The 15,373-nt window shown below is 25.7% G+C and overlaps 3 protein-coding genes across 6 annotated transcripts; 1 reads left to right on the forward strand and 2 right to left on the reverse strand.

The window, feature by feature from the left end:
* Window positions 1–94: 94 nt before the first annotated feature.
* On the reverse strand, window positions 95–6,757 carry LOC124428827. Of its 3 annotated transcripts, none has more exons than XM_046973360.1 (6): window positions 6,548–6,757; window positions 6,188–6,372; window positions 3,120–3,257; window positions 2,076–2,524; window positions 1,716–1,881; window positions 95–1,393 (listed from the first exon to the last, which is right to left on the reverse strand). In XM_046973360.1, the coding sequence occupies exons 2-6, from the start codon at window positions 6,197–6,199 to the stop codon at window positions 1,289–1,291; spliced, it is 870 nt and encodes a 289-aa protein (XP_046829316.1). In that variant the 5' UTR covers window positions 6,200–6,372; window positions 6,548–6,757; the 3' UTR covers window positions 95–1,288. The 3 variants fall into 3 exon arrangements, with proteins under 3 accessions (XP_046829316.1, XP_046829318.1, XP_046829317.1); XM_046973361.1 differs by having other exon boundaries at window positions 1,268–1,408; window positions 6,548–6,754; XM_046973362.1 differs by lacking the exons at window positions 6,188–6,372; window positions 6,548–6,757 and adding an exon at window positions 3,636–3,990.
* A 578-nt stretch (window positions 6,758–7,335) lies between these two features.
* LOC124428825 (polyubiquitin-B) lies at window positions 7,336–9,061 on the reverse strand. The gene is made up of 2 exons (XM_046973354.1): window positions 8,923–9,061; window positions 7,336–8,520 (listed from the first exon to the last, which is right to left on the reverse strand). Exon 2 carries the CDS (start codon window positions 8,461–8,463, stop codon window positions 7,540–7,542), a length of 924 nt encoding a protein of 307 aa, XP_046829310.1. The 5' UTR covers window positions 8,464–8,520; window positions 8,923–9,061; the 3' UTR covers window positions 7,336–7,539.
* A 6-nt stretch (window positions 9,062–9,067) lies between these two features.
* On the forward strand, window positions 9,068–15,223 carry LOC124428821. Of its 2 annotated transcripts, XM_046973345.1 has the most exons (11): window positions 9,068–9,337; window positions 9,533–9,695; window positions 9,781–10,699; window positions 10,795–11,043; window positions 11,190–11,463; window positions 11,541–11,839; window positions 14,013–14,156; window positions 14,235–14,478; window positions 14,550–14,692; window positions 14,768–14,903; window positions 15,004–15,223. In XM_046973345.1, the coding sequence occupies exons 3-11, from the start codon at window positions 9,854–9,856 to the stop codon at window positions 15,183–15,185; spliced, it is 2,517 nt and encodes an 838-aa protein (XP_046829301.1). In that variant the 5' UTR covers window positions 9,068–9,337; window positions 9,533–9,695; window positions 9,781–9,853; the 3' UTR covers window positions 15,186–15,223. The 2 variants fall into 2 exon arrangements, 1 of the variants encoding a protein (XP_046829301.1); XR_006943293.1 differs by having other exon boundaries at window positions 9,068–9,695; window positions 14,772–14,903.
* The last annotated feature ends 150 nt before the right edge of the window (window positions 15,224–15,373 follow it).

Here is a 15,373-nt window from a genome sequence, read left to right on the forward strand (position 1 = left end):
TTACTGTAGATAAGTAAGATATTTATTTAATCAACTATCACTAAAGATATTTTTTAAAGTAAGAGACATATATCACAAGTTATAAGAAATATTATTTATTTATACTATAATATTTTGTAATATTATTAGTGTACAGGTAAACTAATTTCGTACATTACTTATTAAACATGGATCAATATAAAATATTAATGTTGTTATGAGAAAACGTAATGTTAATTATAAACATAAACAATATTTTGTATTTATAAAGTTTTTGCTATATCCTTCAGCATTAAGAAGTTTTAACTATTATTATTGGTCGTGAAATACTAATTCCATACAAATAATTATAGCTATCTTTTATAAAGTAGTATTTAAATGATAAACTGAGATCTATATTAGATATAGAAAATCTTTATAAAACAAGTAGAATTATAATAATTTATATTTATAAAGTATACACTTAAGTATACTATGCTCTTAACATAAAAACAACGCGTTTTTTAAAAGAATATAATAACCAAAACATTTTTTATGAATTAATTAAACGAAAATAAATGTGTTTGCATATTTGAATAAGTATGAGATTAATATAGATAATAATAAGATCGAAAACATAACTTAATAAATTAATATGAAATTCGGCACCATATCAACAGAGATTGCACGAATAGTTTTGATTAGCATCGTTATATATACGTATAGCAATAATACGATCACATATACATTTGAATTTACTTTCTTACCTAATTTGTAGTTTTCAACTAATTATTGTATACATGTATATGTATCTTTTTGTTGAGTAAATATTACAAGTTATTTTGTATATACTTATTCTTGCTAGTAAAAAAATATATTTCAGAACTAATTCTTAATTAATTACTAACTTAATCGTACTTTGTTATTTTCAACAACAAAAAACAAATATTCAATCGATAGTATTCCCTAAGATTCTAATAGTTATGTATAAAAAAGCGGAAAAATATATTACAAATTATTATAATATCCGCAGTATGCAACGTCTACACCGCAATCTGTGCACGGGCGCATGTATACATTTTTATTCAAGTCTTTATGTATTAATAAATATTCGTTTATAACTTATTACTTAGTAATACATAGAAAATACACACACACACACATATATATATATACATATATATATATATATATATATATATATATATATATATGTATATCACATACCTAAAAAATATATATAAAGAGAGATTAAATAATAAATTTATCAAACCTACGGAACAAATAGGACAGAAAAGACCTTAGAAAAACATTAACGATAAATCATTTTTCAAAAAGCATTATCGTTTTCATGATTATTTTCAGTGGATTCTTTCTTTGCAGCTATAAGACTTTCCCATTGAGCGATGAGAGTACTTCGACGTCGTGGATTCGGCTAAAAATAATTTCACTTGAAACACAAATTAAACTTATATGATACTACTTCTCTTACTTCTAATCCAATATTAATTTCATAATAATTGAATGATTAATCGATTTCGTTTTTAAGTAAAAAAAACAAAAGTGTATTTTACGATCTCAATAATACTTTTAAAAAGCAATGAAAGTAACAGATTCTCGGTAATAGATAAGAATATTGATTAGATAAAACGATTAGATGTCTGAGCGTTAAAACTTTATAAAAAATCATGGTAAACTCGTATAATGATAAATCAATGAAAATTTTCGGGATAGTCAAGCAAATAAAATAATTATACCTTATGTTTGCCTTTGTTTTCTCTTTCTATTTCATCTTCGTTTAACGTATTAGATGATGCTCCGCTTCTTAAAGAACCTGTACCATCGTAGATATCGGAATCATTGTCGTTACCGATGTCTAAAAGATTCGGTTGAGATTTTGCTAACATTTGAGAACGCATTAATCTAGAAAAAAGAAAGAAAAAATCTATGAAATTTTTATATCAAGTTTTGTACATTACATACACAGATAATATATTAAAAGGTAAGAAAAGTATACTAATAGCTCATTCATAATTTGCATCACTGTACCTACATTGTATACTCTCATTTTCTTTTTTTCTTATTATTATTAATAAATATTATGACCGATTGCTCACCTAAGTTCATTTTCTCGTTCCTTCATCTCGTGCAATTCTTTTTGAATTTTTTCTTCAACAGGTACATAACCCTTTCTAACAGGAGGTTTTTTAGGTTCATCATCTGGCTCAAGTTGTATCTTCAAACTACGATTAAAAGCTTTTACGCTTATAGGATTAAGTGCAATGGTAGGTACAGTGATAGATGAAGTTATAAGATCATTAGGTGTTGTATTAGGTTTATAAATCTTTCCTCTTGTTGCTAAGAACCTATGCATCAATCCTTTCTGGCTAGGTGCTGTAGCAAAACGTAAAGGTCTCGTTGTTGAATTTGAAGATATCACGCCGTTCGTCATTTTTGGTAGAATAGATTGCGTTGAAGGGACAAGATTAACAGCTTCGAGAATTTGCGGCGTTGATGTTGCCCTCTTCAATTTATTCGATGCCAAAGCTTGCGGCATACGTCTCACCTAAATTTATATCAATGTACATACTTTAAAATCATTTTCTTACGCTTTTATTCGTTAGTCACGCGTCCGTTAAATACTAAATAGTCTTATTACTGAGTTAGTCTAAGTTTATTGCACGAATTCATTCTTGATGATTCGTTAGTTCTGTTCTACTTGTTAGACTCCAGAGATTCTTCACTTAGGAGAGATTTATCTTTCAACGGGTGGATGACTTTATTTTCAAATTAGCGAATTAGATATTTCTATATATTCTAAAATATTATATATATATATATATATATATATATATATATATATCATAATAATTTTTATATAATAATTTTTAACTATCGACAACACATTCGACTAAACGTGGATTGAAATTTCAATGAAAAATCTAATCTAAATGATTCTTGTATTAGGAAGAAAGCACGTATAAAGCATGCAAAGAATGCACATTTTGGATCCATATAAGTATCACACCGACGTGCTCACTTTCCTTCGACGTTGAGCGACCTTGAGCTCGATCACCTTCGTATGTACCAAGATTTCTCTCTCTCTCTCTTTCTCTCTCTCTCTTTTTCTCTCCCTCTCTCTCTCCCTTAGATATACCCACCTTGGAATCCACTGTCTCGTGCGACGTGGTTTTAATGCTACCCACGTTTCGTAGTTCGTGCTCCCTCTCCGTGACCTCTTCGATCTCCTTTTGTATTCTGTCTGTTGCCTTTTTTAACTGCTCCAATCTATGCTCCGCCTAAAAACGAGATTATATTCGTTATACTATAATTTTATTACATAATTTTTATCTTTTAACATTAAACATTTTATTGCTTTGAATGTTTCTCAGATTATTTCTTTATTTTCTATATAATTATTTATTTATATCATGATATTTTTACAACGACAAATAATTACAATTATTTAATTTTTTTTTGTGTTATCACAAGTTACAAAGCAATAAAAATTATTAAAGCGAATACGTAATATGAAACTCATGATCTATCTGCGATTTGTTAATAAAGTCAATGAATACAATAATTTATCTCATGACCTTTGACTTCTTCAGGAAAAACAAGCAAATAAGGAAAAGAACTGACATTAATCGACAAAAAGAAAGGTAACGGCGAAATACCTGGAATACCAAACGACCATAGTGCTACCGATCTTGATGCTAACGGGAAGTGAATTCCAAAAAACAGGTTGTGTGTTCAGTAGCAATATGATCGGGCTTGATCATCCAGGCTTTTGTCCTTATTGTAATTTAAAAAAAAAAAGAAAGTATCCAATAATATAGATTTTTTGTGATTAAATCTTGATATCGATGAAAACACGTGTTCTTGTTTGTGACTCAAATCTATGAATCATTTCGAATGTTTCACATCGATCTATCGATAGATCGATCTTTTTTGATTTCTAAGAAAAGTCAGATTAGATGTTACACTTTCTTTTTTACTTTTTTCTTTTTTTTTTTGAAAGTCACTTCAAATGATACTTAAATGAGTATAAATAATTCTTTTTGTAGATGTATAAATCTAAAACAAAAGAACTGGAAAACTCCTAATCAGACAACTTCCGCGTAGGAACTAAAATATTTATCCAATTTGTGAGTTCCTCTCTCTCTACTTTACGGATTTTACTCAAGCAGCTGCACTCGAGCGGCACTCAGGAATGCCGCTCGCAGAAAACTAACAGCGACTGCTGTGCTTCGATGTAACGTGCCAGCTGAACCGTAAGCTGGTTGGTTGCTTCCTTTCTAAAAAAAATGGGCCATGGATCTTCCTGACTTGTCTTGTTGCTTCCTTTCGAACAGCTTCCGATCGAGAAAATTCATTTTTTCTTCATTTAGAAAAAAGAAGAAGCGCCGATATATTTTTTTTGAACTTTTACGTGCGTCCTCGAACACAATACGAAATCACGTGCATTCTTTATGTAATTTCGTTTATTTTTAAATATGAGTACTTAGATAAATAATCAATGATAATATCGCGTAAAAGATATGGTTATGAAATAATTATAGTAACAATCACTAATATAATTATGCTTAACGAATACTTAATATAATCTTATGTTGAAATAATCTTTACTAACTACTATAAAATACTCAATACAGATCTCGTTACTTGATCGAATTGATTAGGAAAATTTGAGAGAAAATGAATTTTACGATCTATATAAATTTTTCTTTCATTTCAATTTCAAATATATCTATGTTATTATACCGAAGAAAAAAATTTGATGAGAGAGATGAGGGATCTATAGTGATCAAACAAAAGTATCACAGGTGTTTCTCAACGTAATAGTATACCTGCTTCACAGAAACATCTGTTGCTTTGGAGCAAGTGTTCTGTGAAAGATTCGTCTACTGAATTATAGTATATATATATATATATATATACTTGGACTATTAATAATTATCTTATAAATTTAATTAACGGTTATGTTCGAGAAAAATCTTTTTATAAAGAATTTCGTTAAATCTGCGAAATTGAAAAGAGAAGGGACGAGAATTTCTCTAAGAATATTTAATTTTTTTTTATAAATATTTTCAATACAAATAATTTGAATTATTAAAGGAAATTTTCTAATATTAATTTTTTGATGAACGATTCTACAAAATTATACGAGTACTCGTGACTCTTTTTTTCCTTTTTAAGAATCATTTTATCGAGCGTAGATTAAAAAATGTCTTGCCGCTAATTAATTTAAATAGTAACTCGACGACTATTTTTTATTAAATGCTAATTTCTATTTCACTTTACTAAAATAATAACTTTACTAAAAGAATAACAACATGGAAATACTTTAAAAACGTTTCTACGATAATATTTAAACTTCTTAACACACATATATTTGCAACTATAATTCTTGATTATCGGTATTTACTAAAAGGATCCATATTTGTTACGTTTTAGAATATTATTATTTTTATTGTTATAAATAATATAGTACTTATAGTACTATACTAAAATTATAATTACATTATTATGGTCTATGTTATGGTCTATGATGATATATAGATAACAAACGTTATCAATACCATCAAATTTGTTACGTAGTAAATACACGTAAGTACATGGGTAATAAATCGGATGATTCTAAGTAAGTCTTTTAACTAGAATAGATCTTGAGTAATAAACGTTACAATTCCTAGAAAATTTATTTGTACTTCCTACATATATAGGAATACGAAAATAAATGTATTTAATACATACATGTACGATGACGCACGTATGATCTTAAGTACGTGATTTTACTCATAATTTTCAACGATACTCTCTTATGCACTACATCAACGATATCTTCATCAAATATTTATCTTTACAACGTGACAATTTTTATGCCGTTCTACTTAATTATTTATTATTTATAACAAAAATAATAAGTAGGAGAAAAGGAAAGAGAATACTTTTCTACAAATGAGTAAAATATATGTATATATGTATATATACATACACGTAAAACTAACTTGTACATAATTTTACATGTTCATAATGACAAATGCAGTTTTATTTTCGATTCGCTATCAACCACAAAAAATGCTTTTTTAATTTAAGGCATAAAAGTTGAGTCGACGTAAAAATTTAAATAGTAAAAAGGCATAAAAGTTGAGACGATGTAAAAATTTAAATAGTAAGAAAAAGAAAAATGGACAAAATATATATGTATACAGATATGCACACGTACCTCCATTTTCATTGTTACCGTCGATGAGGCTTCGCCCAAACGATCAGATAGAAACTAGAACCTTTATCAGAATTGCCTTCTGATATAGAACACGTAGATTGTAAAAAAATTCTCTTGCAACTCTTTTATCAGATCGCAAGTGGCTGCGTGCGACGCCTCCTGCGATTATCATACCGCACAATTACCTATATGGCGCGACAAAAATTTCAAAGATTTTAAAAGATTTTAAAAGGCGAGATAATTAATAATTTTGGCAAATTTTGTACATATCTAATTTAACAAATTTCTATATACGCGTATGCATGTATATATATTTGGATTCACGTGGATTAAGAATATACCGGAATGTTATTGACTTACCAAATCGATCGAGAAGATCTATCTCTGTTATCCTAGTAAAAATAAATTATTTCGATCTATCCTAAATATCGATCATTTTCACTTGTCCTATCGTCATTGAATGAATTAATATTACCTAGTCGTTTATTTGAGTAAAGAACGTAGACGATACAGGCGTCACGACGCGAGGTTATCGTCAAGCAACGACCGATCTCGGTACTCCGACTGCCATTTTACCTGCGTGACCTTGTTCTCGATCCGTTCTCCAAACAAAAGCAACACAGGGTCGAAGGCGGACCACATCGTATAAGACTTATACGGTCGTTTAACTTTATCTACAGTTTTCGATATGTTACGTAAATTTGAACACAAAAAATAACTGTTTAGTCATTTGTTATTCAAATTTCGCACATTTCAGGTGCGATTATTTAAAAATGAATTTTAGTACCTTCTTTTTCTCTTCAATTTTTCTTAACGAATGTCTATTGTTTTTGAAAAATATTTTTTATCGATATCAATAGTTATTTTTTTCTTTTTTTTTTTTTACAAATATTACAAGGAAAATGTTTACATTAATCTATTTCTATCTTAATTATAGAACTCTGGTTATTAGAGATATGTTTGTTAAGGAAGACTCGTGATGCCATCTATACTCTAACATCATAACGTTACTTTTAATTCTTTGAAAAATCGAAGCTGTAGTTTCTCTACACTATGCTTGAAAATTTTGAGAGAGACTTATTTTATTATTATAATATTTGATAAATAATAATGTAGTATAATTAAGGATTAATAAAACTTTTAATTGATTAATGTTTATATATATGGAGCACATGCACATTTGCATATGATTAATGCTCATGCTCACATTTATTACGATTTTCGTTTAAACCGTATCATACATTATATAAATAACGATTTTAAATAAATATAAAAAACGTATAAGTTACTATCAGTTGATATACTACGACGTTTACTAAATGTTACTACATAAGGATTTATAATCCTTTGATTCAAGTATTTGAGCCTCCACGAAGACGCAAAACCAAATGTAAAGTAGATTCTTTTTGAATATTATAATCTAAAAGAGTTCTTCCATCTTCTAATTGTTTCCCGGCAAAGATAAGTCTTTGTTGATCAGGGGGAATCCCTTCTTTGTCTTGAATCTTTGCTTTTACATTTTCTATCGTATCTGATGCTTCAACTTCTAAAGTGATAGTCTTGCCTGTAAGAGTTTTTACAAAAATTTGCATGCCTCCGCGAAGTCGCAATACCAAATGTAAAGTAGATTCTTTCTGAATGTTATAATCTGAAAGAGTTCTTCCATCTTCTAATTGTTTCCCGGCAAAGATAAGTCTTTGTTGATCAGGGGGAATCCCTTCTTTGTCTTGAATCTTTGCTTTTACATTTTCTATCGTATCTGATGCTTCAACTTCTAAAGTGATAGTCTTGCCTGTAAGAGTTTTTACAAAAATTTGCATGCCTCCGCGAAGTCGCAATACCAAATGTAAAGTAGATTCTTTCTGAATGTTATAATCTGAAAGAGTTCTTCCATCTTCTAATTGTTTCCCGGCAAAGATAAGTCTTTGTTGATCAGGGGGAATCCCTTCTTTGTCTTGAATCTTTGCTTTTACATTTTCTATCGTATCTGATGCTTCAACTTCTAAAGTGATGGTCTTGCCTGTAAGAGTTTTTACAAAAATTTGCATGCCTCCGCGAAGTCGCAATACCAAATGAAGAGTGGATTCTTTTTTAATATTATAATCAGACAAAGTTCTTCCATCTTCCAATTGTTTGCCAGCAAAGATAAGTCTTTGTTGATCAGGAGGAATCCCTTCTTTATCTTGTATTTTAGCCTTGACATTTTCTATCGTATCAGATGCTTCGACCTCTAACGTGATGGTCTTTCCTGTGAGAGTTTTTACAAAAATCTGCATTTTTCCAATAAGGCTAGGTAACAAGATTAGAATAGATTTCTATCTTAATATTCTAATCTGAAAATGAAACAGAATTATCTGATAATATTGGAAAAACTTATGAATTCATAATATAATTAACATTTATGTTTTTAGGTTACTAAGATGGGGTCATGTCAACAAAAATATACAATAACCGCACTTAAAAAAATGTATATATATATATTAAAATTATGATCATATATTACAAAAATAATGCTTTCCTTAACAAATAAGATAAGTATGCATAGAAATTAAAATATTGTTTTATTTATGATAAAGGTAAGAACAGCTTATATATATTATTGATTATAACGAACAGAATAAAAACATAATGTTTTATTACTAATCTCAAAAGAATAATTACAAAAAAATATAATATACAATTGTCTAAATAATATAACAAATATTGGATATCAAAATCGATTACTCAAAACTTACTCCAAACAATGTATAATTATTAGCAACGTAATCAAATCACTCAAACAAAAGAATGAAAAGCTACAGACACCACTAACATCAAACTGCTCTCTATTGTAATCCACTCTAGCGACATCTACAAGTTTTAGTTCAGATGGCGCTACAATCAAAAATTAATAGGGGTTCGTCAGGTTTACTACTATCTCATTATTCGTCTTCGTAAATACATACTGTGATTTGTTTAAAGAAGTATCGAGATGAAAGCTACTTCGATCGGTAGTTTTCTTTCCTCGGTAATCGAATGAGCTATAAGGTGTAACATTAATTTGTCCTAGACAATATTATCTATTTTTTCAAAGTCGTCGTCGTCCGAAGATTAACTAACTCGTGCGTATATTCATTCCTTACGATCAGCTGACTTCCGGAAGTAATATATGTAAGAAGGAGCTGTTAATAAAAAAAAGGATGAATCCTTTAAGGGAAATATTTTTACTAGAAAATAGAAATTTACTTAAATCCTAATAAATTATATAGTCTATGGTCCGATGTATATAGTTTTAAGTGGTCTCGTATAATATTCAAACGAAATAATGTTAAAATAATGTCTCGTCTAATTGATGAATTATGGTAGATTATAGGGACGTGAGGGTTCGTAGGTACGATCAACGCATTTACGATTTATCGAAATATTATTCTTTATTTATCTATACTATCGTGTATATCTGGATGTATTTTTTATGATTCGATGAATAAAACGGCTTCTTCGTTTTCATATGAATTCCTGATATGCATTAGTAAGTAAATGAAAATTTTTATTGAATGTAAGTTAATTTAATTAATCACGTTTGGTTGTAATGTGTAATATATTCCTTTGTACAGATCTATACTACGACGAAATTTCGTCGCATTATTGTAAATAGCTATTGTCGTTTGCAAGTACAGACTATACAATATGAATTCCAAAGAAGATGGAAAGATACAGGGAAAATCTGAAATAAGATTGGATGGTGGCTTACAAAAAAGTGATAATCAAAAAACTGAACAGGGAAATAGGTTATCCAAAGCAACTAAAATACAAAATAAAGTATCAGATGAGCAGTTGAAATTGAATAATAATGTTAGTGAGAGTGATGTAAAGAGTGTATTACCTTCCAAATCTTCAATAGTGGTTTCTAATGGAACAAGTTTGATGCAAGCTACTACATCGGGTTGCAGTCATTCCTTGGAACAAGTTACTGTTTCTGATACACCAAATGCAAATTCATCTTCCACTTTTGTAAATACTACAAGTGTCATATCGCATATCGCAAATACTAACTCTGCAAGTCAATTGAAACATAAGACCATTGTATATGCAAATACTCTTAACTTGCTTAAGCCTCAAATGCACCTCAATCTTTCTTCCAATCAGTTGAATTGTCATCCGACTAATACAGTTACATCAGTTTCTTATAGTTCTATCAATGCATCAAATGCAAATACACACTTGAATACATCTATATCAAATTCGTCCACTATCTCACAGCATTTATCTAGTAATAGATCGAACGATGATACAGATATGAAAAATAATGTTGATTATGCATCAGAAATAGAAAAATGTCCTTCTAAAGTTTCCTGCAGTTCAGATTCCAGCCCAGAAGCTGATCATTTATGTACCTCAAAATCTTATACGCCTGCTAGCGTATTAAATAATATTGGAGGAAGTATAGGTTCAACTAGTCAAGGAACTTGTTGTTTTCTAAGACCTAATATCAATGGAAATAGAGAAGTTGCCGGACCAAGTGGTTTACAAAGAGTAATTATAAAATTATAAAAAATTATCTAAGTAATTATAAAAAATTGAACAATATGAAAATATACAATTATACTAAATCATATAATATTTCTTAGTGTTTTCAAAAAGATACAATTGACAGAAGAGATTCTAGTTCCGGAAATGAAGGAGATATGTCAGACGGAGAAGATTATTGTATTTATACGTATAAAGGGAATGACAATATAGTTAATTTGGATCAGAAAGAGGAAGTAAATCAAGGCCAAGTTGTAGAACATGAAATCGGACAGTGTCATAGTGGTAGATCTAGTCCAGAGATGGACTTTCTAGAAATGGACTTTGATCCTGGACCTTCTTGCGAGCAGGTAACAAATTCAAATGCCAAGGAGAACTAGTTGATTTTAATATTGAAATTTTATTTTTTTTTATTTTTATTTTTTTTTACTTTTTTTTTTTTTTTTTTTTTACTTTTTTCTTTTTTTCCCCTTCTTTTTTTTGTTTCGCTATATAGGATACAGGAGACAGCGATTTGGCTTCTATAAATGAAGACATACAAAATATAACATTAGATAATGCAGAGGCAGATCCTGTTTTAAATGATTTGAGTAGCGGTAAAGTTGTATCCAGACAAGGAATAGCAACTGTACCCCAACATAACGCTCAAACCGGACAGAATGTTACCCATACAGCCATTCAACAATGTTCTAATAGTCGATCAACCAGCGAGCAAAGTTCCAAACAAATTTATTCATCTTCTTGGATGCCAAGTACTAGCAGTGGAACTGGTAAGCCAATAAGAAGAACTTAATGACCCTTACTTTGCAAACAATGTTATAATGATATGTTATCAAACAAAATTCAGGATGCCATTCCAATCTTCATGGAAGGACAGAATCTATTGGCTTCCACAGAAACTTAGGATGTCCTCTACGTGAATCTTATGGATATCATAATACAAGTGGTGACTTAATATCTCCTGGAGATAATCGAGATTCTGACTCAGAGTTATGGTCAGAGACCTCTACTGTATCCATTCCAGGAAACTCAAATTTAAATTCAAGAAAAGTAAATCTTAGCTCTACCCTTTATCATCGAATGATGGCAAAAAAATTAATGCTTAATAAACAAACTGCTTTTAATCAGAGTGGCGATTCAAACTTGGTTTGTACATTATTATTATTATTATTATTATTATTATTATTATTATTATTATTATTATTATTATTATTATTATTATTATTATTATTATTATTATTATTATTATTATTATTATTATTATTATTATTATTATTATTATTATTATTATTATTATTATTATTATTATTATTATTATTATTATTATTATTATTATTATTATTATTATTATTATTATTATTATTATTATTATTATTATTATTATTATTATTATTATTATTATTATTATTATTATTATTATTATTATTATTATTATTATTATTATTATTATTATTATTATTATTATTATTATTATTATTATTATTATTATTATTATTATTATTATTATTATTATTATTATTATTATTATTATTATTATTATTATTATTATTATTATTATTATTATTATTATTATTATTATTATTATTATTATTATTATTATTATTATTATTATTATTATTATTATTATTATTATTATTATTATTATTATTATTATTATTATTATTATTATTATTATTATTATTATTATTATTATTATTATTATTATTATTATTATTATTATTATTATTATTATTATTATTATTATTATTATTATTATTATTATTATTATTATTATTATTATTATTATTATTATTATTATTATTATTATTATTATTATTATTATTATTATTATTATTATTATTATTATTATTATTATTATTATTATTATTATTATTATTATTATTATTATTATTATTATTATTATTATTATTATTATTATTATTATTATTATTATTATTATTATTATTATTATTATTATTATTATTATTATTATTATTATTATTATTATTATTATTATTATTATTATTATTATTATTATTATTATTATTATTATTATTATTATTATTATTATTATTATTATTATTATTATTATTATTATTATTATTATTATTATTATTATTATTATTATTATTATTATTATTATTATTATTATTATTATTATTATTATTATTATTATTATTATTATTATTATTATTATTATTATTATTATTATTATTATTATTATTATTATTATTATTATTATTATTATTATTATTATTATTATTATTATTATTATTATTATTATTATTATTATTATTATTATTATTATTATTATTATTATTATTATTATTATTATTATTATTATTATTATTATTATTATTATTATTATTATTATTATTATTATTATTATTATTATTATTATTATTATTATTATTATTATTATTATTATTATTATTATTATTATTATTATTATTATTATTATTATTATTATTATTATTATTATTATTATTATTATTATTATTATTATTATTATTATTATTATTATTATTATTATTATTATTATTATTATTATTATTATTATTATTATTATTATTATTATTATTATTATTATTATTATTATTATTATTATTATTATTATTATTATTATTATTATTATTATTATTATTATTATTATTATTATTATTATTATTATTATTATTATTATTATTATTATTATTATTATTATTATTATTATTATTATTATTATTATTATTATTATTATTATTATTATTATTATTATTATTATTATTATTATTATTATTATTATTATTATTATTATTATTATTATTATTATTATTATTATTATTATTATTATTATTATTATTATTATTATTATTATTATTATTATTATTATTATTATTATTATTATTATTATTATTATTATTATTATTATTATTATTATTATTATTATTATTATTATTATTATTATTATTATTATTATTATTATTATTATTATTATTATTATTATTATTATTATTATTATTATTATTATTATTATTATTATTATTATTATTATTATTATTATTATTATTATTATTATTATTATTATTATTATTATTATTATTATTATTATTATTATTATTATTATTATTATTTTTATTATTTTTATTATTATTATTATTATTATTATTATTATTATTATTTTTATTATTTTTATTATTTTTATTATTTTTATTATAATGATGATGATGATGATGATTTACTTTTTCTTCTTAATCCTCTTTCTCTTTCTCTTCTTCTTTATCATCATTATCATTATCAATAATACTATATAATATTCTTTAGTATTTATATATATACAAAATATAATTTATACTTTTAGGAAAATGAACTATGTAATGAACAAATTGATGGACTTCCACCGGTTGAAAAAATAATGTTGTGGAGCGAGCAAGAGGCTACGGTTAAACAAGTCACTCAAATCGCAACTTCTGCATGTGGTGCTACTTCTGCCATCAATGCTTTGGTAAATTTTATTTATCAAAATTATATTAAACTAGAAATATCTAAATCGTGTCACTTATTAATGGTGTATTTTTTATAGTTGGCCTTGGATGTTTCCTTTTCTTTAGAAGTATTGGTAAAAGCTGTAAGTACTAGATTAAGAGATCTTGGTTCACCACTTCCACAATATTTAATGAGTAGATCGTTGGCGGGTTCAACTCATAAAGACATAGCAAAAGGAATATCATTATCGACAAGTGGAGCAGTCATTACAAAATTTTTTTCCTTTTATCCTGAAAGAAAAGTTTCACTTTCACATTGGTTACATTATTGGATTTCTAAAGGTACAAGATTCGTTTCTACATTATATATACGTAATTATTTGATTATTAAAAATTTTTCTATTGTTTTTTAGGAGCTGCACCTATAGCTACATTAAATCTACAACATTGTGGTGAAGGTTCTGATATTCCAGATGCGTGGCATCATCAAATGATATTTGGCGTAGGACAAGCAGGCATATATTTAACGAATCCTTTACAATGTTTACCAGAACAGGTTTGTTAATAAAGTTAAAATTTGGGAAGTAATCAATTATAAATATATAATTATTATTTTACTTAATATTTTCAGCTAGTTTGGCATCAGCTTGTTAGCCCTAGTATTTTATTAGTGAGACGAGCTGATGTGTTGGCACGTTGGAATGTAAATACTGATTTAACACTTCTTGCAAAGATGGATCAGAAATGGAGGAAACTTAATGTTCTAGGTGAATTTATACTTACTAGATTCCGCTTTTTATTTATTTTGATTTTTTACAAATTAATAACTTGATATATATACTCCCAAAAATTTTTTTTTTATAACAGGACAAGTTGTAAATATGATACGAGAAGCAATGAATCAGAGACAACAGCCTAATGTTACAACTATTGGTACAACTCATATTCGTATACCTGCATCTTACCAAGCAGGCATTACATTAGTTATGTGTGCTGATTCTGCAGCTGCTACTGAATTGTTACATGCTGAACAATTACCATTACTCTAGTCTTGTTGATCAAAATTAATAAAACCAGGCTGCCCTAATTTACTTGTAATAAATTTCATTAGCAGGCTGGTCCGCACAATGTTATTTACGATAGTTAATTTACTGTTTAAGCAGTTAGTGTCGCAGATCTAAAAAAAAAAAGAAAAAAGAAAAGAACTGGTTTACATTTTTGACATAAGAAATATTTG

This window comes from Vespa crabro, chromosome 13, assembly GCF_910589235.1.
Source record: "Vespa crabro chromosome 13, iyVesCrab1.2, whole genome shotgun sequence".
NCBI classification, from domain to species: Eukaryota; Metazoa; Arthropoda; class Insecta; order Hymenoptera; family Vespidae; genus Vespa; species Vespa crabro.

Coding starts and splice junctions, on each gene's coding strand:
- LOC124428825 (XM_046973354.1), bottom strand. CDS start 8,463: ATGCAGATTTTTGTAAAAACTCTCACAGGAAAGACCATCACGTTAGAG.
- LOC124428821 (XM_046973345.1), top strand. CDS start 9,854: ATGAATTCCAAAGAAGATGGAAAGATACAGGGAAAATCTGAAATAAGA. Junction 11,464..11,540: donor AAGTACTAGCAGTGGAACTG/GTAAGCCAATAA, acceptor AACAAAATTCAG/GATGCCATTCCAATCTTCAT. Junction 14,904..15,003: donor GAGGAAACTTAATGTTCTAG/GTGAATTTATAC, acceptor TTTTTATAACAG/GACAAGTTGTAAATATGATA.
- LOC124428827 (XM_046973360.1), bottom strand. Junction 2,525..3,119: donor ACGAGACAGTGGATTCCAAG/GTGGGTATATCT, acceptor ATATAAATTTAG/GTGAGACGTATGCCGCAAGC. Junction 1,394..1,715: donor AAAACAAAGGCAAACATAAG/GTATAATTATTT, acceptor AATTATTTTTAG/CCGAATCCACGACGTCGAAG.